This window comes from Myxine glutinosa, chromosome 11 (genome assembly GCF_964187855.1).
Source record: "Myxine glutinosa chromosome 11, kmMyxGlut1.1, whole genome shotgun sequence".
NCBI lineage: Eukaryota > Metazoa > Chordata > Myxini > Myxiniformes > Myxinidae > Myxine > Myxine glutinosa.
The window spans coordinates 123,342,611-123,368,360 of NC_136271.1; the positions used below are offsets into that span (position 1 = coordinate 123,342,611).

The 25,750-nt window shown below is 45.7% G+C and overlaps 1 protein-coding gene across 4 annotated transcripts in view; it reads left to right on the forward strand.

Annotated features, from left to right (window-relative positions):
- Nucleotides 1-6,295: 6,295 nt before the first annotated feature.
- The window catches only part of LOC137417543 (serine/threonine-protein phosphatase 2A 56 kDa regulatory subunit gamma isoform), a 212,221-nt gene continuing 192,766 nt past the window's right edge, over nucleotides 6,296-25,750 (forward strand). For 2 of the 4 annotated variants that reach the window (XM_078787094.1, XM_078787096.1), the window contains exons 1-3: nucleotides 6,316-6,410; nucleotides 6,724-6,789; nucleotides 18,111-18,318. In XM_078787094.1, coding sequence (XP_078643220.1) covers nucleotides 6,384-6,410; nucleotides 6,724-6,789; nucleotides 18,111-18,318 — 301 coding nt within the window. In that variant the 5' untranslated portion in view covers nucleotides 6,316-6,383. Of the gene's footprint in view, nucleotides 6,411-6,723; nucleotides 6,790-18,110; nucleotides 18,319-25,750 lie in introns of all 4 variants that reach the window. The other 2 variants (XM_078787095.1, XM_078787097.1) reach the window with 2 other exon arrangements.

A 25,750-nucleotide genomic window follows, 5' to 3' on the forward strand; every position in this document is an offset into this window, starting at 1 on the left:
CAAACGGTCGTATTTTGCCATTGCTGTTTTCTCATACAAAACGACAAACTACTGTATGATTGTTTGTATTGAAGCCAACATTGTGAACTGCAATTATGGTAACTTCTGGATGAGCTAGATCTGTCAGTAATTTGTTGTTTGTTACCCTCGCCAGAGGAGAGGGTATTGCATTTGAGTCCATTTGTCTGTCTGTTTGTTTGTCTGTTTGTTTGTCCGCACAGAATAAACATGATTTTCTCTGTAACCGTTGGTCAGATTTACAGGAAAATTTCACCATAGGTGCAACTCGACCTGTATAATTTTTTAATGATAATTATGAGGTCATAGGTCACGTGGTTCGGCCGCCATCTTGGAAAAACCGAAAAGATTTGCACCTCTATATCTCCGAAAGCGCTGAATATAAAAAATTAAGACATGGCTCATTGTAAAGAACTCTCCATGGGGAATAAAATGTGTTAATGATGATGTCATAGGTGCCTCCATTATGACGTCATAATTCGACAAGTACAAAACTTTATCCGATCAAGATGAAATTTCATCTTACTATAATTCACCAAATGTCCGTCTGTCTGTCTGTCTGTCTGTTCGAAGGTACCGTAAAAACTGCTGAACCGATCGCAAAGATATTTTGGGTGGATAATCCTGGGATCTCCAGGAGTAAAATAGGCTATTTAGTTTTCCCAATTTCAGCTTTAGTCTCCAGCATTCTCAGGTTTGGACTCACACATAACATTCGCGTTCACATAACGTTCATTGTTCTCATTGTGACGATGTTGTTTTCCCGGGTGCCGCACAAACGGCTGCAACAATCGCTGCACAGCTGCACCGATCGAACTCGGTGACCTCGGACAAAGACCTTTTATAAGGACACGGGTTGAATCCCTGCTTGAGAGAATTCTAACCCATTTCAACTGAAGGAAACACGTATCGGGAGTACATACGACATAGCGATTGTGAACACGATTAGTTTAATCTCTACATGAGAGAATTCCACATAGCTATTTGGGCGGTGAATACGCTAACAGATCGCTGTCTGCATCGATCTTGCCAAGGCCGTAACAGCTATCGGGTCAAAATCCTTTTAACTGTTGATTAGGAAGTTTTTACAATGAAGGAAACACGTATCGGGAGTACATACGACATCGGTAGGACTAACTGCACGCGTCTTCAGTATCAAGCTTAAATCTGTCATGGCGGATCTGAAGAGCGGAATGCTTGGAGAAGTGGTGGGCTACTTCAGCATGAAGGAGGTTCAGAAACGTGGACTCCCACACTGCCACATCCTGCTGATACTTGCTCCCGCATGACGTTATTTTCCCGGGTGCCGCACAAATGGCTGCACCGATCGAGATTTAACGGATATTTATATAAATCGTTTAAAAGAAAAAAAAGCCTTCAATTTCTGATATTTAGCCTTTTCATTTGGGCCTCCCAATTGAAGCCCTGCCCGTAGGGTGGGTACCATTGCTAGTGAGCATAATCGAAGGATAAATTTGGTGGAGAAAATTAAAAGATGACGTCATCGGTCACGTGGTTTGGCCTCCATATTTGTTTTAACACAAAAGCCTTAAAAAACTGAAAACGCATCCTGGGGGGGTTCTGCAATCTCTGATTGCTCTTTCTTGTTTCTCATGTTATAGTTTCATGGAGCCATCAAATAAAACGGCTTCTGTACAAGGTTTCCTGTTATCTCATTTGCACAGTGTTCCTCTTCTTAATAATCTGAACCTGAGTGGTTTCAAGATCTCTCTGGCCAGTGTGTGCCAGCCATGGATTAATTTTTTTATCAGGGCCGCCCGATGGGCAGACTGGTCCAGAGGAGGACTCCGCCCAAGAGGAAGAGAAGGATGAGAAGCTGATCACGGAGGAGTTTGTGAGGCAGAACTTTATTGTGGTTTTCTCTGAAGAAGTTTGGGATTGACCCAGGCTTGTAGCACCTTGTTTTTGGAGAGGGGAAGAAGTGACCTTGGAGAGAGAGGAGAACTTGATGGGAAGCGACCTCGGAGAGACAGGAGAACTCCATGTGCATGGAGTGCAAAGAAGCGCTTTAAGGAGGGAGAAGAAGGGCCTGGAGAGAGGACGGAGGGCAGACCAGGATGACTCGTGTGTAAATGGCAGAGATGGTAATGAGGGCTGGTTGAGGGGCTACTAATCTCTGGCTTACTCCGTTTTTGGACTCACTTCGTCACTGGCTCTCGTCTCGCTCCTGGATTTCAAAAGCGGCTGCATTGAGTCTGTCGTGGCATCATCTTGCCGTTCTTGTGGTAATATGAAAATATGTTGGATCTCGGGTTTCCGAGACCGCTAACTACAATAAGTGGCTTGGGGAGTGAACGGGAGTTCACGGTGTGGTAAATAAATAATTGACACTGATTCCAAAGGTCTTGGATGCCTTTTCCTTTTATGTTAAAAGTCTTGCATTTTCACATCATAGACAAAGGAAAGTCCCCACCAGCAAAACTTAATGTTTCTATAAGTGTGATCTGTGGCTCCTCGAGTGGGTTCAGTTTTGCCCTTCATTTCTCATATAAGTTTGTGAGTCCCCATTCTCCTCTGAGTCTTTTGAGTCACTTGGTCTGATCCGAACTGCTTGTCTTGCGCACCTTCCCCCCATATTCAATACAAGATAAACCTTTTAAAAGGTAAGAAAATGTGTTTGAGCCATTTGCTTTGATTTGTTTTGAGCCATGAGCATCGGTGTGTGTGCCGTCAGTTTTGGCTCATTTTGGGTGACCTTGGGGAACAGTAAAAAAATAATAACCGAATACCAGTGCATTAAGTGACTGGCCATTTCCTGAGATGAAAGGTCAACAGATATACACCGACAACTGGGAAAACGATAAGAAAGCAGGAAGATACAAAAATAGTTGGACAGACTGGGCATAGAGAAATAAGGCTCATTAGAATGACTAAGAACAGGTCAGTTCAACTGGGATAGAGAACAAATCATAATAAATGGCCAAGACCAAGGACACTAAACCAATGGCTTTAAGAAGATGGTGGGACCAAGTCAATCGGCCAAGTGTAGGTTCTGCAAGATAGAAACGGAAAGTACGAGCCACCTCCTATCGGAATGTAAAACACTCATGTCAGAACAGCTGCATACACAAAGGCCCAATAAGGTATGTAGATTAATCTACTGCCGCATTTGCAAAAATTTCAACATCCCAGTTCCAGAAAATTCATGGAGCCATGAACCAAAAGCAATAATTGAAAACGAGGAGGTGATGCTCACATACGACCTCATGATCCCATTTAGCAGGAACATAGAAAACAAAGCCTTGCGACCAGATATTAACCTACTTATGTACAAATAGAAAAGGTGGCATTGCCAATGGAGATGTCACTACCCAGCGATTTTGGCTTAAACAACTCAGGAATTGAAAAATGACAAAATAGTGTTCTAAGATCTCAAAATGAAGACAAAAAAGGTTGGAAACTAAAGAGCGCTGCATTGTACCAACAATAATGATAAGAACCTCACGGAGATCTTAAAAAAAAAAAAATCCCTGGGAATATTACCGTAAACAAACTACAATTGAAAGATGTTTGGGGTTCGATGACGATCCTGAAAATATCCCTTCGAACAAAATACTGGGAACTAGAATGATGCGTTGGTAGAGCGCATCCTCCACCAGGCTTAACAGTTTACGTTTTGTATCCCACTGATAGGCTGGATCTGGACCTGAACCAAAATCCAATCAATTCTTCCTTGTCACACACCCAACCTGTCCACTAAGTTTTTTTTCCGAATCCGTCCATAACTTTTTGAGATATCGTGCTATATATCCCAATGGTGAAGAATTCTAGCATCTGGATCCTGATCAAAAATGTGCGTTGCTGTACTTAGCCGGTCACCTGTACACCCCAATTTTGTTTTTTTAACAATTGCTTGAAAACTGTGGACAAAAGACGAATAGACAGATTGGATCTTGCCACGACTTGGGTACAGTTCCAAGGTCGTTGATGCACCAATGGAGACTCCGCTTCACATGCTGATGTATTGGTATGCCTTGGGTGAGGGCCAAGTTCTTGTTGTTTAATTTGTTGACAAGTTCTTGTTGACTGAGTTGAACAAGCAGAAGCAGATTTGGAAAAACTCTCCTTCGTCGCATTCAGGACGAGACGACTCCACTCCTGACACTTTCTTGCTGCGAGCTGGTAGTTGGTTGTGGTCAAGTTCAATCGTCGGTCATTTTTTGATTACCTTTCTGAAGAGATTTGTAAACATATGGAGAGCAGACTAATTACCTATGCTCCTGAAGGTGGGTGGAGCATATGTGCCATTGAAGGTGGGCGGAGCTTATGATTTATCCCCTGTCTGTCTGTCCGTCCATTCATTACTTGCAAAATCGAAGATTTTTCAACTATATTGGTCGGTTGCGTTTGTGGTTCTGTCTGTTTGTCTGTTTGTTTGTTTGTCACCGGCCTACAGGTCACAATTCTAAACGGATTGTCACAAAACTTCACCAAACGGTAGAGTTGGTCATAAGCAAGAAGCCTATTGTTTTTGGGGGCAAAAGGTCAAAAGGTCAACATAGGCCAATGGTCACCAACTTTGCCGAATTTCTAAAATCCTCAATTTTCATCCGATTGACTTGAAATGTGAAGAGGATTTGCATATCTGGTCACTGAATTCAACCACCAAGTATTTTTGAGGTCAACATAGGCTGAAATGTCAACATAGGCCGAATTTCTAAAATCCTCAATTTTCATCCGATTGACTTGAAATGTGAAGAGGATTTGCATATCTGGTCACTGAATTCAACCACCAAGTATTTTTGAGGTCAACATAGGCCGAAATGTCAACATAGGCCGAATTTCTAAAATCCTCAATTTTCATCCGATTGACTGGAAGTTTGAAGAGCATTTACATATCTGGTCAATAAATTCAATCACAAATTATATTTTAGGTGAGCATAGGCCAAAAGGTCAACATAGGCCGAATTTCTAAAATCCTCAATTTTCATCCGATTGACTGGAAGTTTGAAGAGCATTTACATATCTGGTCAATAAATTCAATCACAAATTATATTTTAGGTGAGCATAGGCCAAAAGGTCAACATAGGCCGAATTTCTAAAATCCTCAATTTTCATCCGATTGACTGGAAGTTTGAAGAGCATTTGCATATCTGGTCAATAAATTCAATCACAAATTATATTTTAGGTGAGCATAGGCCAAAAGGTCAACATAGGCCGAATTTCTAAAATCCTCAATTTTCATCCGATTGACTGGAAGTTTGAAGAGCATTTACATATCTGGTCAATAAATTCAATCACAAATTATATTTTAGGTGAGCATAGGCCAAAAGGTCAACATAGGCCGAATTTCTAAAATCCTCAATTTTCATCCGATTGACTGGAAGTTTGAAGAGCATTTGCATATCTGGTCAATAAATTCAATCACAAAGTATTTTTGAGGTCAAAAGGTCAAAGGTCAACTCAAGGTCAACCTTCCAAAATCGTCATTTTTCATCTGAAAAATCGTCACTTTTCTTCCTGTTGACCCGAGCTTTGATCAAGGTTGTCAATTTTAATCTTGATGAAATGGACAATTTGCTTTTGCTATATCAATGGAATTTCTTTTCTTGGGGGGGGGGGATTTTGCGAGTATTGTGCTCTGCATGACGTCTTCCTGTTTGTTTGTTAACATGATATCCCAAAAAGTTGCGGACGGATTCCGACGAAATTCGGTGGACAGTTTGAGTGTGTGACAGCGACGAATTGATTCGATTTTGGTGAAGATTCGGGACTGGATACTGTCATTTGGTTGGGTTTGATTGCCGACCTGACTTTAACTTTGAAATTGTCGGATTGTTGCTTCGCAGGTGGGACGTTGGATTTCCAAGCGCACCGTCCCTCGGATGCACGTTAAGCCGGCTGTCCTGTTTGCTCGCAATCTTTGGTTGACATTTAAGATCCCAAAGTGGGTGAGTTACATTTTCCTACCAAAATCAGCTCCAGTCGAAAAACGGGCCTGGCCAGCCGGTTTGTGAAAGCCTTAATGGTCGCAACACCTTTCCCGGGGTGACCTCAAAAGGTTACCTGAACTTTGACTACGCACGCTTACTTTGCACGGATACGTTTGTCGGCAGCATGATCTGATGGCCGCTCAAAGTGGATTTCGTGGCTTCATGTTCAACTGCAACGATTGACAAAGGGAATATGAGGCTTCCCCGTTTCTCGGTGATCTCAACGTGACTTGACAACGTTTTTGAACGGTGAACGTCACGTCACGCGAGCGTCGGATACCTTTTGCTCCGAGCTGCTTGGTGCTGCGTGCGGGGCCACGTGACACGCCCGCAGCCAATGGGAGCGCCGCCCGGCGTATCCCCGCGGCTCGAGGCAAGGCGGAGGGTGCGCAGGGCGCGCTAGGCCGCGCAATGCCGAACAAAGGCAAGAAGGATAAGGTGAGGAGCCTCGGCTGCGCGAAACGACAGCTTTTCATTCGTGTGCGACGAGCGTTGACAATAAACAATACCTGTCGATCCAGGAAGGAGGTGCCTTTGATTTGTTTTCTGTTCGCAGACGAATTGCGCGCGTTTGGACGTGGGGATTTTTACGGACGTATTCGTGAATTTGCCGAGATTTTTATCCTTCCGTTTGCACTTTCGCCACCGTTTGATTGTGTTGTGGGCACTTGTGGCCGGCCGTACGTGTTGATTTGGGATCATTGGACTCCAACTGAAGGGCGAGGCGCTGCGGTCCGTTATGTTGCCGCAGGAAGGCGCGAAAGCAGCAAAGGAGGCGAAGAAGAGCGCCAAGGATGCCGTGGAGAACACCGAGGAGGTAAGTACTAAGCCACTAAGGGTAGTGGTGCTGGTGCGTACTCACTGTATATAGGTAGAGCTACTGTCTACTGGTTTGTCATTCTATCTGTGGTGGTGCTATCTGTGGTAGTGCTGTCTATGGTGGTGCTTGCACTCTGTGGTAGTGCTGGCTATGGTGGTGCTTGCAGTCTGTGGTGCTGGCTGTCTATGGTGGTGCTTGCAGTCTGTGGTAGTCAGTGCTGTCTATGGTGGTGCTTGCTGTCTGTGATGGTGCTGGCTGACTGTGGTGATGCGGTTACTTGCTGTCTAGGGTGGTGCTTGCAGTCTGTGGTAGTGCTTAATATATGTGGTGGTGGTGGTGCTTGCTGTCAGTGGTTGTGCTTGTGCATATGCTTGCTGTCTATGGTAGTGCTTACTATATGTGGTGGTGCTTGTGCTTGCTGTCTGTGGTAGTAGTGGTGCTTGCTGTCTGTGGTAGTGCTTACTATATATGCTGGTGCTTGCTGTCAGTGGTTGTGCTTGTGTGGTGGTACTGGCTGTCTGTGATGGTGCTGGCTGTCTGTGGTGGTACTGTTTCTTGCTGTCTGTGGTTGCACTGCCTGTCTGTGGTTGTACCAGCTGTCTGTGGTGGTGCTTGCTGTCTCTGGTGGTGCTTGCTGTCTGTGGTGCTGGCTATCTATGGTGTCTGCTACTTGTCCTGCTCTAATGATGCTGATGTGTGTTGCTTGTGATGTGTGGTGGTGATGCTGGTGTGACCTGTGGTGGTGGTGGTGGTCTAGGCTACTTACTTCCTGGAGTAGTGCTGTTTGTTGCCTGGAGACAGATGGTGGTACTGGTTTTTGGTGCTTTCTGCCTGTGATGGGGCTGGTGCGTGCTACTTGCCACTAATGGTAGTGCTGGTGTATCCAGTTTGCTGCCTATAGAGCTATTGTTGATTAGTGCTAGTGTATCCAGTTTGCTGCCTATAGAGCTATTGTTGATTAGTGCTAGTGTATCCAGTTTGCTGCCTATAGAGCTATTGTTGATTAGTGCTAGTGTATCCAGTTTGCTGCCTATAGAGCTATTGTTGATTAGTGCTAGTTATCCATTTTGCTGCCTATAGAGCTATTGTTGATTAGTGCTAGTGTATCCAGTTTGCTGCCGATAGAGCTATTGTTGTTGATTAGTGCTAGTGTATCCAGTTTGCTGCCTATAGAGCTATTGTTGTTGATTAGTGCTGGTGTATCCAGTTTGCTGCCTATAGAGTTATTGTTGTTGATTAGTGCTGGTGTATCCAGTTTGCTGCCTATCGAGCTATTGTTGATTAGTGCTGGTGTATCCAGTTTGCTGCCTATAGAGCTATTGTTGTTGATTAGTGCTGGTGTATCCAGTTTGCTGCCTGCAGAGTTATTGTTGTTGATGAGTGCTGGTGTATCCAGTTTGCTGCCTGCAGAGTTATTGTTGTTGATTAGTGCTGGTGTATCCAGTTTGCTGCCTGCAGAGTTATTGTTGTTGATTAGTGCTGGTGTATCCAGTTTGCTGCCTACAGAGTTATTGTTGTTGATTAGTGCGAGTGTATCCAGTTTGCTACCTATAGAGCTATTGTTGATTAGTGCTAGTGTATCCAGTTTGCTGCCTCTAGAGCTATTGTTGTTGATTAGTGCTGGTGTATCCAGTTTGCTGCCAAAGAGCTATTGTTGATTAGTGCTAGTGTATCCAGTTTGCTGCCTATAGAGCTATTGTTGTTGATTAGTGCTGGTGTATCCAGTTTGCTGCCTGCAGAGTTATTGTTGTTGATTAGTGCTGGTGTATCCAGTTTGCTGCCTATAGAGCTATTGTTGTTGATTAGTGCTGGTGTATCCAGTTTGCTGCCTGCAGAGCTATTGTTGTTGATTAGTGCTGGTGTATCCAGTTTGCTGCCGAAAGAGCTGTTGTTGTTGATTAGTGCTGGTGTATCCAGTTTGCTGCCAAGAGCTATTGTTGTTGATTAGTGCTGGTGTATCCAGTTTGCTGCCTGCAGAGCTATTGTTGTTGATTAGTGCTGGTGTATCCAGTTTGCTGCCTGTAGAGTTATTGTTGTTGATTAGTGCTGGTGTATCTCGCTTGCTGCCTGTAGAGTTATTGTTGTTGATTCGTGCTGGTGTATCCAGTTTGCTGCCTATAGAGTTATTGTTGTTGATTAGTGCTGGTGTATCCAGTTTCCTGCCTATAGATTTATTGTTGTTGATTAGTGCTGGTGTATCTAGCTTGCTGCCTATGGAGTTGTTGTTGTTGATTAGTGCTGGTGTATCCAGTTTCCTGCCTATAGAGTTATTGTTGTTGATTAGTGCTGGTGTATCTAGTTTGCTGCCTGTAGAGTTGTTGTTGTTGATTAGTGCTGGTGTATCTAGCTTGCTGCCTTTGGAGTTATTGTTGTTTATTAGTGCTGGTGTATCTAATTTGCTGTTTTCGAGATTGTTGTTGTTGATTAGTGCTGGTGTATCTAGTTTGCTGCCTATAGATTTATTGTTGTTTATTAGTGCTGGTGTATCTAGTTTGCTGCCTTTGGAGTTATTGTTGTTTATTAGTGCTGGTGTATCTAGTTTGCTGCCTATGGAGTTATTGTTGTTGATTAGTGCTGGTGTATCTAGTTTGCTGCCTGTAGAGTTGTTGTTGTTGATTAGTGCTGGTGTATCCAGCTTGCTGCCTTTGGAGTTATTGTTGTTTATTAGTGCTGGTGTATCTAATGTGCTGTTTTCGAGATTGTTGTTGTTGATTAGTGCTGGTGTATCTAGTTTGCTGCCTATAGATTTATTGTTGTTTATTAGTGCTGGTGTATCTAGTTTGCTGCCTTTGGAGTTATTGTTGTTGATTAGTGCTGGTGTATCTAGTTTGCTGCCTATGGAGTTATTGTTGTTAATTAGTGCTGGTGTATCTAGTTTGCTGCCTTTGGAGTTATTGTTGTTTATTAGTGCTGGTGTATCTAGTTTCTGCCTATGGAGTTATTGTTGTTTATTAGTGCTGGTGTATCTAGTTTGCTGCCTTTGGAGTTGTTGTTGTTTATTAGTGCTGGTGTATCTAGTTTGCTGCCTATAGATTTATTGTTGTTGATTAGTGCTGGTGTATCTAGTTTGCTGCCTATAGAGTTGTTGTTGTTGATTAGTGCTGGTGTATCTCGTTTGCTGCCTATAGAGTTGTTGTTGTTGATTAGTGCTGGTGTATCTAGTTTGCTGCCTATGGAGTTATTGTTGTTTATTAGTGCTGGTGTATCTAGTTTGCTGCCTGTAGAGTTGTTGTTGTTGATTAGTGCTGGTGTATCCAATTTGCTGCCTATAGAGTTGTTGTTGTTGATTAGTGCTGGTGTATCTAGCTTGCTGCCTATGGAGTTATTGTTGTTTATTAATGCTGGTGTATCCAATTTGCTGCCTATAGAGTTATTGTTGTTGATTAGTGCTGGTGTATCCAATTTGCTGCCTATAGAGTTGTTGTTGTTGATTAGTGCTGGTGTATCTAGCTTGCTGCCTATGGAGTTATTGTTGTTTATTAATGCTGGTGTATCCAATTTGCTGCCTATGGAGTTGTTGTTGTTGATTAGTGCTGGTGTATCTAGCTTGCTGCCTATGGAGTTATTGTTGTTTATTAATGCTGGTGTATCCAATTTGCTGCCTATAGAGTTATTGTTGTTGATTAGTGCTGGTGTATCTAGCTTGCTGCCTATGGAGTTGTTGTTGTTTAATAGTGCTGGTGTATCCAATTTGCTGCCTATAGAGTTGTTGTTGTTGATTAGTGCTGGTGTATCTAGCTTGCTGCCTATGGAGTTATTGTTGTTTATTAGTGCTGGTGTTGGGCTAGCGGCTAGGGTGCCGGCTTAGGATCCTAGGATCCTGGGTTCGAATCTCGGTCGATCGCCGAATTAATGCCAGGGGGGTTGACTCAGCCTGTCATCCTTCCGAGGTCGGCTAATTGAGTACCAGTTCACTGGTAATTCCCTGTTTGTCGTTGAAGGCGGCAAAAAGGGTTGGTGTCAGGAAGGGCATCCGGCCGTAAAACATTGCTTCAAAAAGGGGACCGAAAAACAACAACTACCACGGTCCCCGAAAAAGGCCAACCCCCGCTTTGCGGGGAAAAATGGCCTCTAAACGGTGGTGTGTATTAGTGCTGGTGTATCCAATTTGCTGCCTATAGAGGTTGTTGTTGTTGTTGTTGTTGTTGTTGTTGATTAGTGCTGGTGTATCTAGCTTGCTGCCTATAGAGTTGTTGTTGTTGATTAGTGCTGGTGTATCTAGTTTGCTGCCTATGGAGTTATTGTTGTTTATTAGTGCTGGTGTATCTAGCTTGCTGCCTATGGAGTTATTGTTGTTTATTAGTGCTGGTGTATCCAATTTGCTGCCTATAGAGTTATTGTTGTTGTTGATTAGTGCTAGTGTATCTAGTTTGTTGCCTATAGAGTTGTTGTTGTTGATTAGTGCTGGTGTATCTAGCTTGCTGCCTATGGAGTTATTGTTGTTTATTAGTGCTGGTGTATCCAATTTGCTGCCTATAGAGTTGTTGTTGTTGTTGTTGTTGATTAGTGCTGGTGTATCTAGCTTGCTGCCTATAGAGTTGTTGTTGTTGATTAGTGCTGGTGTATCTAGTTTGCTGCCTATGGAGTTATTGTTGTTTATTAGTGCTGGTGTATCTAGCTTGCTGCCTATGGAGTTATTGTTGTTTATTAGTGCTGGTGTATCCAATTTGCTGCCTATAGAGTTGTTGTTGTTGTTGTTGTTGTTGATTAGTGCTGGTGTATCTAGCTTGCTGCCTATAGAGTTGTTGTTGTTGATTAGTGCTGGTGTATCTAGTTTGCTGCCTATGGAGTTATTGTTGTTTATTAGTGCTGGTGTATCTAGCTTGCTGCCTATGGAGTTATTGTTGTTTATTGTGCTGGTGTATCCAATTTGCTGCCTATAGAGTTATTGTTGTTGTTGATTAGTGCTGGTGTATCTAGTTTGTTGCCTATAGAGTTGTTGTTGTTGATTAGTGCTGGTGTATCTAGCTTGCTGCCTATGGAGTTATTGTTGTTGATTAGTGCTGGTGTATGTAGTTTGCTGCCGATAGATTTATTGTTGTTGATTAGTGCTGCTGTATCTAGTTTGCTGCCTATGGAGTTCTTGTTTATTAGTGCTGGTGTATCTAGTTTGCTGCCTATGGAGTTATTGTTGTTTATTAGTGCTGGTGTATCTAGTTTGCTGCCTTTGGAGTTATTGTTGTTTATTAGTGCTGGTGTATCTAGTTTGCTGCCTATGGAGTTATTGTTTATTAGTGCTGGTGTATCTAGTTTGCTGCCTATGGAGTTATTGTTGTTTATTAGTGCTGGTGTATCTTGTTTGCTGCCTATGGAGTTATTGTTGTTTATTAGTGCTGGTGCATCCAGTTTGCTGCCTTTGGAGTTATTGTTGTTTATTAGTGCTGGTGTATCTAGTTTGCTGCCTATGGAGTTATTGTTGTTTATTAGTGCTGGTGTATCTTGTTTGCTGCCTATGGAGTTATTGTTGTTTATTAGTGCTGGTGCATCCAGTTTGCTGCCTTTGGAGTTATTGTTGTTTATTAGTGCTGGTGTATCTAGTTTGCTGCCTATGGAGTTATTGTTGTTGATTTGTGCTGGTGTATCCAGTTTGCTACCTATCGAGTTATTGTTGTTCATTCGTGCTGGTGCATCTAGTTTGCTGCCGATAAAGTTATTGTTGTTGATTTGTGCTGGTGTATCTAGTTTGCTGCCTATGGAGTTATTGTTGTTGATTTGTGCTGGTGTATCCAGTTTGCTACCTATCGAGTTATTGTTGTTCATTCGTGCTGGTGCATCTAGTTTGCTGCCGATAAAGTTATTGTTGTTGATTTGTGCTGGTGTATCTAGTTTGCTGCCTGCAGAGTGATTGTTGTTTTTAGAGCTGGTGTATACAGTTTGCTGCCTATAGATTTATTGTTGTTGATTAGTGCTGGTGTATCCAGTTTGTTGCCTATGGAGTTGTTGTTGATTAGTGCTGGTGTATCTAGTTTGCTGCCTATAGAGTTAGTGTTGTTGATTAGTGCTGGTGTATCCAGTTTGCTGCCTCTAGAGTTATTGTTGTTGATTAGTGCTGGTGTATCCCGTTCGCTGCCTATGGAGTTATTGTTGTTGATTAGTGCTGGTGTATCCAGTTTGCTGCCTATGGAGTTATTGTTGTTGATTAGTGCTGGTGTATCTAGTTTGCTGCCTATCGAGTTATTGTTGTTGATTAGTGCTGGTGTATCCAGTTTGCTGCCTATGGAGTTATTGTTGTTGATTCGTGCTGGTGTATCCAGTTTGCTGCCAATAGAGTTATTGTTGTTGATTCGTGCTGGTGTATCCAGTTTGCTGCCAATAGAGTTATTGTTGTTGATTAGTGCTGGTGTATCCAGTTTGCTGCCAATAGAGTTATTGTTGTTGAATCGTGCTGGTGTATCTAGTTTGCTGCCTCTGGAGTTATTGTTGTTGATTCGTGCTGGTGTATCCAATTTGCTGCCTTTCGAGTTGTTGTTGTTGTTGTTGTTGATTAGTGCTGGTGTATCCAGTTTGCTGCCTGTAGAGTTATTGTTGTTTATTAGTGCTGGTGTATAACCCTGGTGTTGGGCTAGCGGCTAGGGTGCCAGCTTAGGATCCTAGGATCCTGGGTTTGAATCCCGGTCGATCGCTGAATTAACGCCAGGGGGGTTGACTCAGCCTGTCATCCTTCCGAGGTCGGCTAATTGAGTACCAGTTCACTGGTAATTCCCTGCTTGTCGTAAAAGGCGACAAAAAGGGTTGGCGGCAGGAAGGGCATCCGGCCGTAATACATTGCTTGAAAAAGGGGACCAAAAAACAACAACAACCACAGTCCCCGAAAAAGGCCAACCCCCGCTTTGCGGGGAAAAATGGCCTCTAGATGTGTTTGTTTATTTATTTATTTATTTATTTATTTATTAGTGCTGGTGTATCTAGTTTGCTGCCTATCGAGTTGTTGTTGTTGATTAGTGCTGGTGTATCCAGTTTGCTGCCTATGGAGTTATTGTTGTTGATTAGTGCTGGTGTATGTAGTTTTCTGCCTCGAGAGTTATTGTTGTTGATTAGTGCTGGTGTATCCAGTTTGCTGCCTATGGAGTTATTGTTGTTGATTAGTGCTGGTGTATCTAGTTTTCTGCCTCGAGAGTTATTGTTGTTGATTAGTGCTGGTGTATCTAGTTTTCTGCCTCGAGAGTTATTGTTGTTGATTAGTGCTGGTGTATCCAGTTTGCTGCCTATGGAGTTATTGTTGTTGATTAGTGCTGGTGTATCCAGTTTGCTGCCTATGGAGTTATTGTTGTTGATTAGTGCTGGTGTATCCAGTTTGCTGCCTATGGAGTTATTGTTGTTGATTAGTGCTGGTGTATCCAGTTTTCTGCCTCGAGAGTTATTGTTGTTGATTAGTGCTGGTGTATCCAGTTTTCTGCCTCGAGAGTTATTGTTGTTGATTAGTGCTGGTGTATCGAGTTTGCTGCCTATAGAGTTATTGTTGTTGATTAGTGCTGGTGTATCCAGAATCCGTGCTTGGTGTGAGGGATTGAGAGTGTAAGTATTCGGTGTTCTGTAACTTTTGAAGGTGTACAAGGTTATGTGATAGGTGTGTCGGAGGTTGTTTTGGTGCGATGTTGTTTATTTTGTTTCAGGTGGCTAATGATTTTGCCGAGTTTTCAAATTTTGGGGGATTCTTGAGTGTTGGTAGGATAAGTTGGTTATGTTTGTGAGGGCTGATGTTCCGTGTGATTCAAAGTGTTTTAAATGTAAATTGGAGACGTCAGGGTCGGCAGCATGTGTGAATGAATCTTTGTTACCTCCACCACTGAAGGTGGATGGAGGTTTTGTTTTCACCCCTGGCTGTTTGTCTGTGTGTTTGTGGACAGGATATCTCAAAAGGTTGTGGACGAATTCGGATGAAACTTGGTGGACCAGTTGGGTGTGTGACGAGGACGAATCGATTATATTTTGGTGAAGATCTGAATATGGATTCGGATACTCTAATTATTTAATTTTAAAGTGATTCTGCAGCACTGAGAGATAGGGCTAAAAAACGATATATAGCATGATATTTAAATGCGTTATGGACGATTTATGACTCAACTAGGTGGACGAGTTGGTTAGGTGACAAGAACTAGCCCATTAGATTTTGGTTCAGGTCCGAATCCAGATCCGGCCTAACAGTGGGATACAAAACAAATTGTTCAGCCTGGTGGAGGTATGCGCTCTACCGAGTGCTGTTCTAGTTTCTGTCTGTGGCTAGAATGAGGAGAAGGGGGAGGACTGCAGGAGGAAGGTCACTCTCCAAAGTGAAAAAAATGTTTGTTGTGGATATGTGATGAGTGTGTTCGTGTGAAGTGTGGTGATTTGAGTGGTTGTGTATGAGGGCCCCTGTAGAAGGTGAGAGGGATTGGGCCGGTATATGGGCACTGATCAGTGATATGACGGTGGCTGTGCTGTCCTGACAAATCCGGGAAGAGTGGGGACTTGAAAGATTTGGCCCCCGTCTTGCATTGGGGGTACAACCATCATGAAGAGGTATCCCTGGTACTTGCCTTGTAGACTGTTGGTAGTGGTGCTGATGTGTGCTTTTTGTTGCATATACAGACTCGTCTCGAGTTACGACGGGGTTACGTTCCGACAAGCAAGTCGTAAGTCGAAGTAGTCGTAAGTCGAATCACCCCTCATGGACTTATTATATATTACTTATTAAATATTTCCAAGTCCGTATTCCACCATAGCATCATTTGTTAAAAGTCATACAGACTAAATCCCATAATCCAATCCAATCCATACACTGTACAATAAGTAAAATAAATAAAAGGGTTGAAATAAAAGACTTTATGACATTACAATGCGTGTTACTGTACAAAAAAAGCTTACAAAAATCCAGGTACATATAATGAGGTACACAAATAATATGGCACTGCCATAAGAAGTGATAAAGTACCCTATAACATAAACACATATAAGCACACAAATCATTCCTTTGAACAAGATGGCTGGTCATCCATCAGTGGTGAGGCAGAGGACAGAGAAGGTGCATACCAGGATCGTCTTCCTCTTTACTCGTCAATGAGCCGAGATATTGTATAAACCGTGAGCATACAGGTTAGGTTGAAGAACAATTATGGGGGGAAAAGCACTTTCTTTCGGAGTTTCACGATGGAGATGCTTGCTCGATGGAGGTTAAACCATTGGTTGATATTGGAGAAACGTTACCCTCAATGTTGTTCACCAAAGTTCTATCAGTGATCCAGTTATCCCTACCATCACTGTTTGAGCTTGATAGAGATGTATGCTTACAGTAAAATACGATGTGAGTCACATTGAAAATAAATCGCAGGCCTACCTACGTGACATGAAAATTCTTTGCATCATCTATACTTTCGACCCGAGTGCTCTGGCCCTGGCGTAGAAAAGCATACGCTGATGGTTCTTTGTCCAACTGCCTAAGTCACGTGAGATGGCGGTCACGCTTTTACCGTTCTCGAGCTGCACGATTATTTTCATCTTTAACTCCAGGTCCATCGCCTTCCTCTTCTTTTTCTCCAATCCATCAGTGGATGCACTCTTCCTCTTGCAAGACATGATGATGGCAGTACGGTACACACACACACAAACACACACACACACACACACACACACACACACACACACACACACACACACACACACACACACACACACACACACACACACACACACACACACACACACGTGATGGAGCTTAAGGGATGTTGTCAGCGCGAGGCACAAGGAGCAACTGAGATTTTTGCGACGGTCGTAAGTGCGAGTCGTCGTAAGTCGCCTACGTCGTAACTCGAGGAGTGTCTGTAAGTGGTAGGGCAAGTGCCTGTGGCTTGCTGCCTATTGCCTGTGCTGCTGGTGCATGCTGTTTTGTGTTGGTACATGCAGCTGGTTGCCTGGAAGTGTTGGTGCTTGTTCATGTTTGCTGTCTGAGGTTGATTTGGTGCATGTTGTTTGATTTCCTGCATTGGTTCTGGGTTTGCTAATTTGTGTGCTGTCTGTGGTATTGCTAGTCCGTGTTGTTTGCTGTTTATGTTGCTGGTAATGGTGCATGCTGCTTTCCACTTGTGGTGTTGCTGGTGCATCCTGCTTTTGCATGTTGCTAGCTGCCTCTGGTGTTGCTGGTCCATATTCCTGGTGTTGCTGGTTTATGATGGAGGAACAACTTATTTGAGTAGAATGTTATATATTTTGAACACGTCTATGAAGAGGAAATTGAAAATCATTCCAAACAGGAAACTTGCTGTCAAATAAGGCATCACAAAGGACACAAATAACAGGCATGAGGAACGAATGTAATGTGTTTAAATAAGGTGGTATAAAAGACTGTTCATCAACGGCGGTAGACTTCTGAAAAAGTTTTTCCTCTGCAACCTTCAAAACATTCTTGCCACTTTCAAAAACCCTTCAAAAGCAGTACTTGGGCACAATATAATGCCATTTCACACCATCTCGACAAATGAAATGTGTCGCTTGTGCTCTCGGTATTGGGGAATATCGAGATTCAGTCAAAATGGTGGCTGGTGGGTCATACAAAATATAGACCATGACCATTTTCTCAAGACTGTGCGGGGTAAGATTTTCTATGAACTCTCTAGTTTGTCATACGTTTGTTTCCTTCCCCACTCTTGTGTAAAACTGTTAACTGGTTTGCATCCATGTGGTTGTCCAGTGGATTACTATTACTATTATTAAGAATGGGCATCGTGACCCCCGTTTGGGGGGGTTGAACCTTTTCCACTTTGTTGCCTTGGGACAGGGGGAATGCAAGGTTTGGGCAGGAATTTGTAATTTGCTCATGTTGCCGGAGATAGCTTGGCTACTTTTCGCGAAGGACACCGTGGGATCTTTATCTTCAACTAACTAATGCCAGCAGACTTGGACACCCACGTAACATTCATCCAAGGGACAGCGCACTCATAAAGGAATCGCCCTGTCTGTGAAACACCACAGTGACGGTTTATAGCTTGGTCGAGATTCAAACCCAGGCTAAACAGCTTAGAGGCGAGTGTGCGTACCTCGAGGACCCAGGCCATGCTGCCAGCCCAGAGGTTCCCAAGCGATAATCAAAGTAATTTAGCAGTTATAGGAACCAACCTTTGGAGTGAGAAAAAAAATCATTGGATTTGAGGGAATGCACTTGTGACTAATATTACCCACCATTCCCTATTTATCAGGATTGTGCTACTTTTGGTGCATTTTTATGGTTGAGGCACATGTTTTTACTCATTCAGTGATTTCTGCCTTATGAGTGATTCCTTATGATCCCAGCCTCTCTTTGCAAGTGCTTTACTGATCGTGTTTTTTCTGGTTTTTTTACTGTGCAGACCACAGCTGTTGTCTCAAACACTGCTGCCTCACCCGCTGTGGCTAAAAAAGGTGGTGGCGGTGGTGGAACTCCGCCCCCACAGACGCCACTTAACAAGGTTAAGTATGGTGGACCGCCACACATTGTGAAGAAGGAGAGGAGACAGAGCTCCTCCCGATTCAACGTGAGCAAAAACAGAGAGCTCCAGAAGCTGGCTGCTCTTAAAGGTATGATTGCTGAGGGTCGGAGGTGACTTGTGGAGGTGTGGTCGCCTGGTGCTCCCCTTGACATTATAGATGCATAGTGAGGGTGGCTCTGGGGCTGAGGGTAAATACATTAAGGTTGGCTCAGGTTTGATGTAAAGGTGAGGCAATGTTGAGAGATTATTAGCCTCGCCGATTCCTAAAGAGACAGGAGAGGCTATTGTTATCGGTCTCGTTGTGTGTCAGTGAGCGACTGTGAGAGTCCTCATGTAGTTCTACCACATTATTCATTCTCACATAACCCAAAGGCACTGCAGGATTTTTCAATAATGAAATGTGGACGAGGTTGCCTAATTTAATCATAGCAGGTGAAGAATGCACACGTTCTGTGTGGCATCTGTGGCCAAAGCAAATAGTGCTCCAAGATGACAGTAGCAGTATTTCCCTCAGGCCTTGCAGCGCACATCGGACCACGAGCTCGACTAGTGCGCTTGGGCAGCCTTCGACACATTTCGAGCTGGCTCGTCCAATCCGTTGGCTGAGACGCGCGCTGCAAGGCCTACGGGCTCAACTCGTGCACTGAGGCTAAAGTTTCGGGTTATCAAAGGTTCAGATGTTATTGTATCGGTGCTGTGTCAGTGACTGGGTCTACACTGGTTGTGATATCTACTGTAATATACATATATATATATATATATATATATATATATACATATATATATATATATATATATATATATATCTATCTATATATATATATATATCTATATATATATATATATATATATATATATATATTGTTGCGAATATGGAATTTGGCCTCCATATCCGCTTGTAAATATTCCCCTATTTTCTCCAATACTCCCCAACTTTCCCCAATCCCCCATTCCCTAGTCCCATTGCATGTAAATAACAATCAGTAGAGCCGACCTTCCCCTTATTCCCCCATTAAATGTCGTGCCCAGGTCCACCGCACCACACGTAGACAACTTTCGGACATCTTCCTAGTTATTCTTATTCTATGTCAGTTAAGGCCTCGTCTCCATTAATTATGACTCTTCGTTGCACCAGAATGTGATTATATGGCATCAGTAGTGAGTTTAGGACCTTTCCCATACCTCCTTCCATCTTCTTCCCCAACAATTACAACAACAACAGAGGAGATGGCGGCGGAGCGGGGGAGGATGCGTCCTCACACCGGCTCGATTAGCTCCAGACCATGCGCTCCACGGGGTTACCACGAAGGGGCTCCTTGTCAGCTCCTCGTCAAGGGCGGAGCCTGGTAAACCCCCCGCACGCACCCAATGAGAAGCAACGTGCCGATTCCACGAGGCGGAGCTAACGAGCCGAGGGCGTGTCACTCCCCGCCGGATATACGCGGCCACGCGCCGGATGTGACGAGAGATGCGCACCCAGCTTGGAGAAGGAAAGCCACCTGCGAGCGCTGAGTCAGATGCGCCTCAGCTTGGAGAAAGAACGTCGCCTTCCGAGCGCTGTGACCTCCCTGCATCTCTGGACCGGACCGAGTCGATTCTGACCTTTGAGCCCAGGTGCACCTGGAGCCATCGCTACCCGCCTGTCCTTTCCATCAATCCCCGTGTGAGTCAGCTTTGTCCCGTTTATCTGTCGTCTGTTGGGAATAATATAAGATTGTGTCTAAGTGCTTGTCTTTCTATGCTGTCCCTCTTGTAGTTGTAATCTAACCTTCCGCCTTAATATAACCTCCTCCGGAGGTCTTGAGAACTGAACCCCTGGTGTCGTATTGTGTTATTGTAATCCAGCCGGGTGTCTTCTTTTTCTTATTGAGCCAGCATCGCGCGACTAGTCAACGTTCGGGCACAATCGGGTAACTTGTGCAGACGTGGTCATACCATAAAACCGCTCGGTAAATAACATCCAAGCCACGTCTGTAACAATATATATATATATATATATATATATATATATATATATATATATATATATTGTTACGGACACGACTTAGATGTTATGATGGGCCGAGCGGAATGGCGGCCGTGTTCGCACAGTTTACCCGATTACACTCGAACGTTGGCCGAATCGCGCTACGCTAGATCAATGAAGGAAAGGACACAACGGCTGGGATTAAATGACACGACACCAGGGGTACAGTTCTCAAGACCTCCGGAGGAGGATATAATATGGGTTATGCAGAACGTTTAGATTACACGGCACAGAGGTACAGCACAGAAAGGTGGGCACTTAGACACGGTCTTATCTTAGCCCCGACAGACCACAGACAAATGAGACAAGACTGACTCACACAGGGATTGATGGCAAGGAAGGGCAGGCAGTCGATAGCTCAAGGTGCACCTTGAGCTCAGGGGCAGAATCGACCCGGTCCGGTCCAGAGATGCGGGAGGTATCTCTCAGCGCTAGGAGGTGGCGTCCTTTCTTCTTCGTAGCTGAGGCGCATCTGACGTCACCTCCGTCTTCCTGCGCATGTCCAGCGGGGAGTGACACGCCCTCGGCTCGTTAGCTCCGCCCCAGATGGAATAGGTCCGCCGCTTCTTATTGGGTGCGGGGGGTTACCGGGCTCCGCCCTTGACGAGGAGCTGACAGTGAGCCCCTTTGTGGTAACCCCGTCGGAGCACATGGTCAATGGCGGCTAACCAAGCCGGAGTGAGGACGCGCACTCCCCGCGCCGCTGCCGCTCCGCCGCCGCTGTTGTTGTTGTTGGTGTTGTTGTTCCATGAGGAAGAGATGCGGGGAGGTATTGGGAGGTCCTAAACTTACTAACGGTGCCATACAATCACATTCTGGTGCAACGAAGAGTCAGAATTAATGGAAACGAGTCCTTAACTGACATAGACTAAGAATAACTAGCAAGATGTCCTATAGTTGTCTACGTGAGATGCGGTGAACCTGGGCACGACATTTAATGGGGGAAAAAGGGGAAGGTCGGTTCTACAGAGTGTTGTTTACAGAAAATGGGACTAGGGAATGGGGGATTGGGGATAGTTGGGAAGTATTGGGGAAATAGGGGAATATTTACAAGCGGATATGGATGGAGGCCAAATCCCATATCCGCAACATTGCACCCTTCTCTACCTCGGGGCGTCCCGACCCGATAAATTTTTACCTACGTTAGTGTGGCACTCAGATGTAGTTCCCTCTACTATTAACTCAACCCTGAGTGCGACAGTTTTACAGATGTTCACATGGCGTAAATATGTCCCCCTGCGACGTTGCACCCTTCTCCTCACAGAAACACACCCACAGGATAACCGAATCGCGGAAAGAATCCTCAAACTAAACATACAGCCGGTAGGGAGCATCATTTATACAAGACTACACTGATATTTACACTACGATCCAGGACCTGTTCTTTGAGGAACACATGCAGATGTTATGCATAGAGAGAGCACGCATGCCAGCATCGATACACCAACCCACGAGTGCTCTGTGGCCTTATGGCCTTTAATAATGTGCAGAGCACCCCATCCAAGCACCAAAAGCACCACCCCATAACAGTCAGCACCATCCGGTGCACCAATAAAATGTTCAACGTCACCGGTGGTGTCGCAGCCGGCCGATGTTCTGCCGCTGGTCTTGCCTTCATGTGGTGTACTTGGCCTTCTGGCTTCTTTAAAAATAAAGAAAGGCGCCAACCGCGTCCATTTCTAAATTGTGGCCGTCAGGGGCCAACTATTAGTGGTTCACCTGTATGGCATAGGTGCCACGTTGACCCATGGGTCCATCAACGGGTGGTGCTTGCCCGCAAAAGAACTGCGGTCCATGGTGGGCGGCCACAAACATTGCGGTCCATATGGTGTATCGATCCAGGCAGCAAGCAGCGAAAGTACAGGCCCACAACTGCGGAGCCAGCACCTCTCTCTCCTCTCTCTCTGCCCCAAAGCCAGATCCTCGGAGGTGGGAGACAAAAGAAGAAGACAAGTGAGTAAGGTGGTAAGGGCGCAAAAGTGCACGCAATACAAGGTAATGCACACTGGGGGCACATGGGAACCAGGTGAGACAGGTACGTTCCTACCGTACGCCCCCCCCCCCCCCCCCCCACCAGGTAACCTACATTGCCCCTCCCTTACCCCTTACTGTATCCACAAAACACAACACTACCCATAAACATCTACTTTACAAATCAACAAACGTCCCTACTGTCTTCCCCGTTCCTCCCATAAACCAAATTCGTCTTCTCTCCCTCCTAACCAATCAAATTTGCCATTTCCAACTCCACATCAAAATTTGCCATCACCAATTCATCATCAGTCCCTCCTAGGGAGGGAGAGATGGAATCACCCCAATGTCTTATCCACGTCGTGATGCGTCTCACAAATCCAACAGCAATTCTCATTTCCTGCACACAGAACAAAGAAAACACAGGTATGGAGTCATCATCATCACCACAGGTAAGTGGCTGCGTATGGTGCGACAGGTTCATCAATCCTAACTATTTCCTAAATGACTTTAACAACTTTACATTACCCGGGGTCTTTCTCCTGCCAAACCATTGGCCCTCTTACACTATGGGTTCTAAAAACCAATTCCCATTGACCAAACTGTGGTGCTCTCAATTTGGGGTCTCACTCCCCCGATTCATCTCCCGGTGCCTTCGCACAATTTCTGGGCTGTGACGTGTAGCTCTCCCAGCAGGTCTACCCACCTGCACACCTCCACCACTGCAGTTGCCTCCGAGCTTACCTGCTCCTTACCCTAACCTAACTAACTGGGGAAGGCCCTCTCCTGGCTCTGTCACCCCCTGGTGGCGTCTGGCACTGGGCTACCCGGGTCCGTCCTCCGGATCCTCGGGCCCCATCCACAACTACCGGCTCCCAGAGCCCACCTGCGGCCTCACCTGGCCGACATCCTCGCAGTGGTGGAGTGCCCAAACCAACTACACACACTAACAGGCTACACGCCCAGCCATTTCCACAACACGAATGCACCCATCCACAATACCATTCTGCAACCGCACCACAAATGCCAATATCCAACCACAATTTACCTATACCCTCTACCTAACACTTACACTACCCGCCCCGGGTACTCGTGAAAGGGGTCCACTCTTCCCCCATCCACACCTTCGCACCATGCACACCACTCCGTACCACTTACTCCAACTCTCTCCACACCACTCATTCTCTGCTCCATATTTTCCACACACCTGCACTTGCACACCTGTGCTCTCACACCTGGTGCCACCTGCACCCTTCTCTCCCCAAGCGCATTCGCGCTGATCCACAACACTCACTACTCATACACTGCTCCACACACCTGTCCAGTTGCACACCTGTGCAATCACACCTGTTCAATTCTCAACCACACGGCATCATCTCATCTACCTACTCCCCTCTGAAACTTGCGCTTCCCAGTCGTCCCTTTAAACTATTGCGCTCCCTCGTCATTATAATCCACACTAATCTACCTGCGTCCCCACTACAGGTATCAGTCACTAACTAACCTTCACGTTACCTACTGTCATCTTCGCTAGATCCCTATCAATATCCTAACCCACCCGGGCTAGTTTTCCCTGCCATACACCCCATAAACTATTGCTCCTTTGCCCCACCATAGGAAGGGTGGCAGGGATGCCACCCTTACCCACCGGGCCCATCGCTCATCAATCCCCCAGTCCTCTGGCACTAATAAGCCCCCCTTATTCAGAGGTACTGGGTCCCGCCTCGGCATCTAAAGCCGAGGCAATCCACGGGGGCGCCTGCTCGCCGGTGTAAGGCCTTATCCGGTCGGCGTGGACGATCCGAGGGAGGGCTCGTGGCCCCATTTTGATCTTTCCTACCACGTCACAGACTTGCGACAGGACGACCCCCGGGCCTTGCCAGGGAGAGGTGAGTTTCGGGCACCTACCCTTCCTCCTCCGGGGATTGAAGAACCAAATCTTCATCCCCGGAGTGTACTGACTCCCCTGGCTCCGGTGGTCGTACCTGCGCTTCATCTTTTCCCCCGCCAGATGGAGTTGGCGGCGGGCGAAGGCATGGACTAGCTCCATGCCTTCCTCTAGGTGACGTGCGTACCCCTCCCTCGGCGGGTTAACCACTGTGTCTGGCACGGGACCGCATAGCAAGTCGGCGGGAGCCCGTAACTCCCGCCCATACATAAGCAACGCTGGACTGCATGCGGTGGCCCCGTGCTGGCTGGTTCGGTAGGCCATGAGCAAATAAGGGAGATGTTCGTCCCAGTCATCCTGACGGGTGGCGGTGAACAGTGCCAGTTGTTGGATTAAAGTTCGGTTGAATCTTTCCACCGTCCCGTCAGATTGAGGTCTTAAAGGCGTTGTTCTGGTTTTCCGAATTGACAGGAGACTGCACACATCTTTTAGCAATTTGCTCTCAAAATTTCGTCCCTGGTCGGTGTGCAACTCCTGTGGAATCCCATGCCGGCACACAAATCCTTCCACGAAGGCCTGCGCTACCACCCCTGCTTCTTGGTTGGGGAGGGCGTAGGCCTCCGGCCACTTGGTGAAGTAGTCCATCACAACGAGGATGTACTTATTACCTAGGCGGGTGCGGGGTAGTGGGCCTAGGATATCCATGGCCACCCGCTCTAGGGGGGCCCCCACCTGGTGTAATTGAAGGGGGGCCCTCATCCTCCGTGCTGGTCCCTTTTTGGCAGTACAGGCGTCGCATCTCCGACACCAGTCCTGTATGTCGCGCCCCATATTCACCCAATAAAACCTCCGGCATACCTGCGATGTCGTCTTTGTCCTGCCCAAATGGCCGCCGGGGCGGGTACCATGCACCTGTTGCAATATATCGGTCTTAAATTTATTTGGGACTACCACCAGCCAGGAAGTTTTATCAGAGGGAACCTCCACCCACTTGCGATACAAGATGTTATCCTTCAATTCCAGGGTCTGCCACTGAGCCCAATACGCCTTGGTCTGTGCCCCGAGGGGGGTGACCTCTTCCCCCTTAGGTCTTTGCCCCAATTTGACCCAATTGAACACTGGCCCCAGGACAGGATCCTCCTGCTGGGCCGTGCTCCATGCCAAAGTTCCGAATTCCTCATCTGCGGTTAGTGGCAAAATTGGCCCTCTCACCCGGGTTGCCCGGACAACGAGGGTCGGGTCCGAATCGCCCAATTGTTCCCTCTCCTCGTGTCTCGCACAAAATTTGCAGTTTTCCCCCAGACAAGGACGCCGAGAGAGTGCGTCCGCATTACCATGGGCCTTCCCGGCCCTATGGGCCACATCAAAATCGTACTGCTGCAACTTTTCCAACCACCTGGCAATTTGGCCCTCTGGTTCCTTGAACCGAAGGAGCCATTGCAAGGAGGAATGGTCAGTTCTAACCAAAAATTTCCGCCCGTACAAGTACGGGTGGAAATGGTTCATGGCAGCCAGCATAGCCAATAACTCTTTGCGAGTGACGCAATAATTTCGCTCGGGCCTACTTAAGGCCCGACTATAATAACCAATCACTCTCTCCACGCCCTCCTGTGTCTGAGACAAAACTGCGCCCAA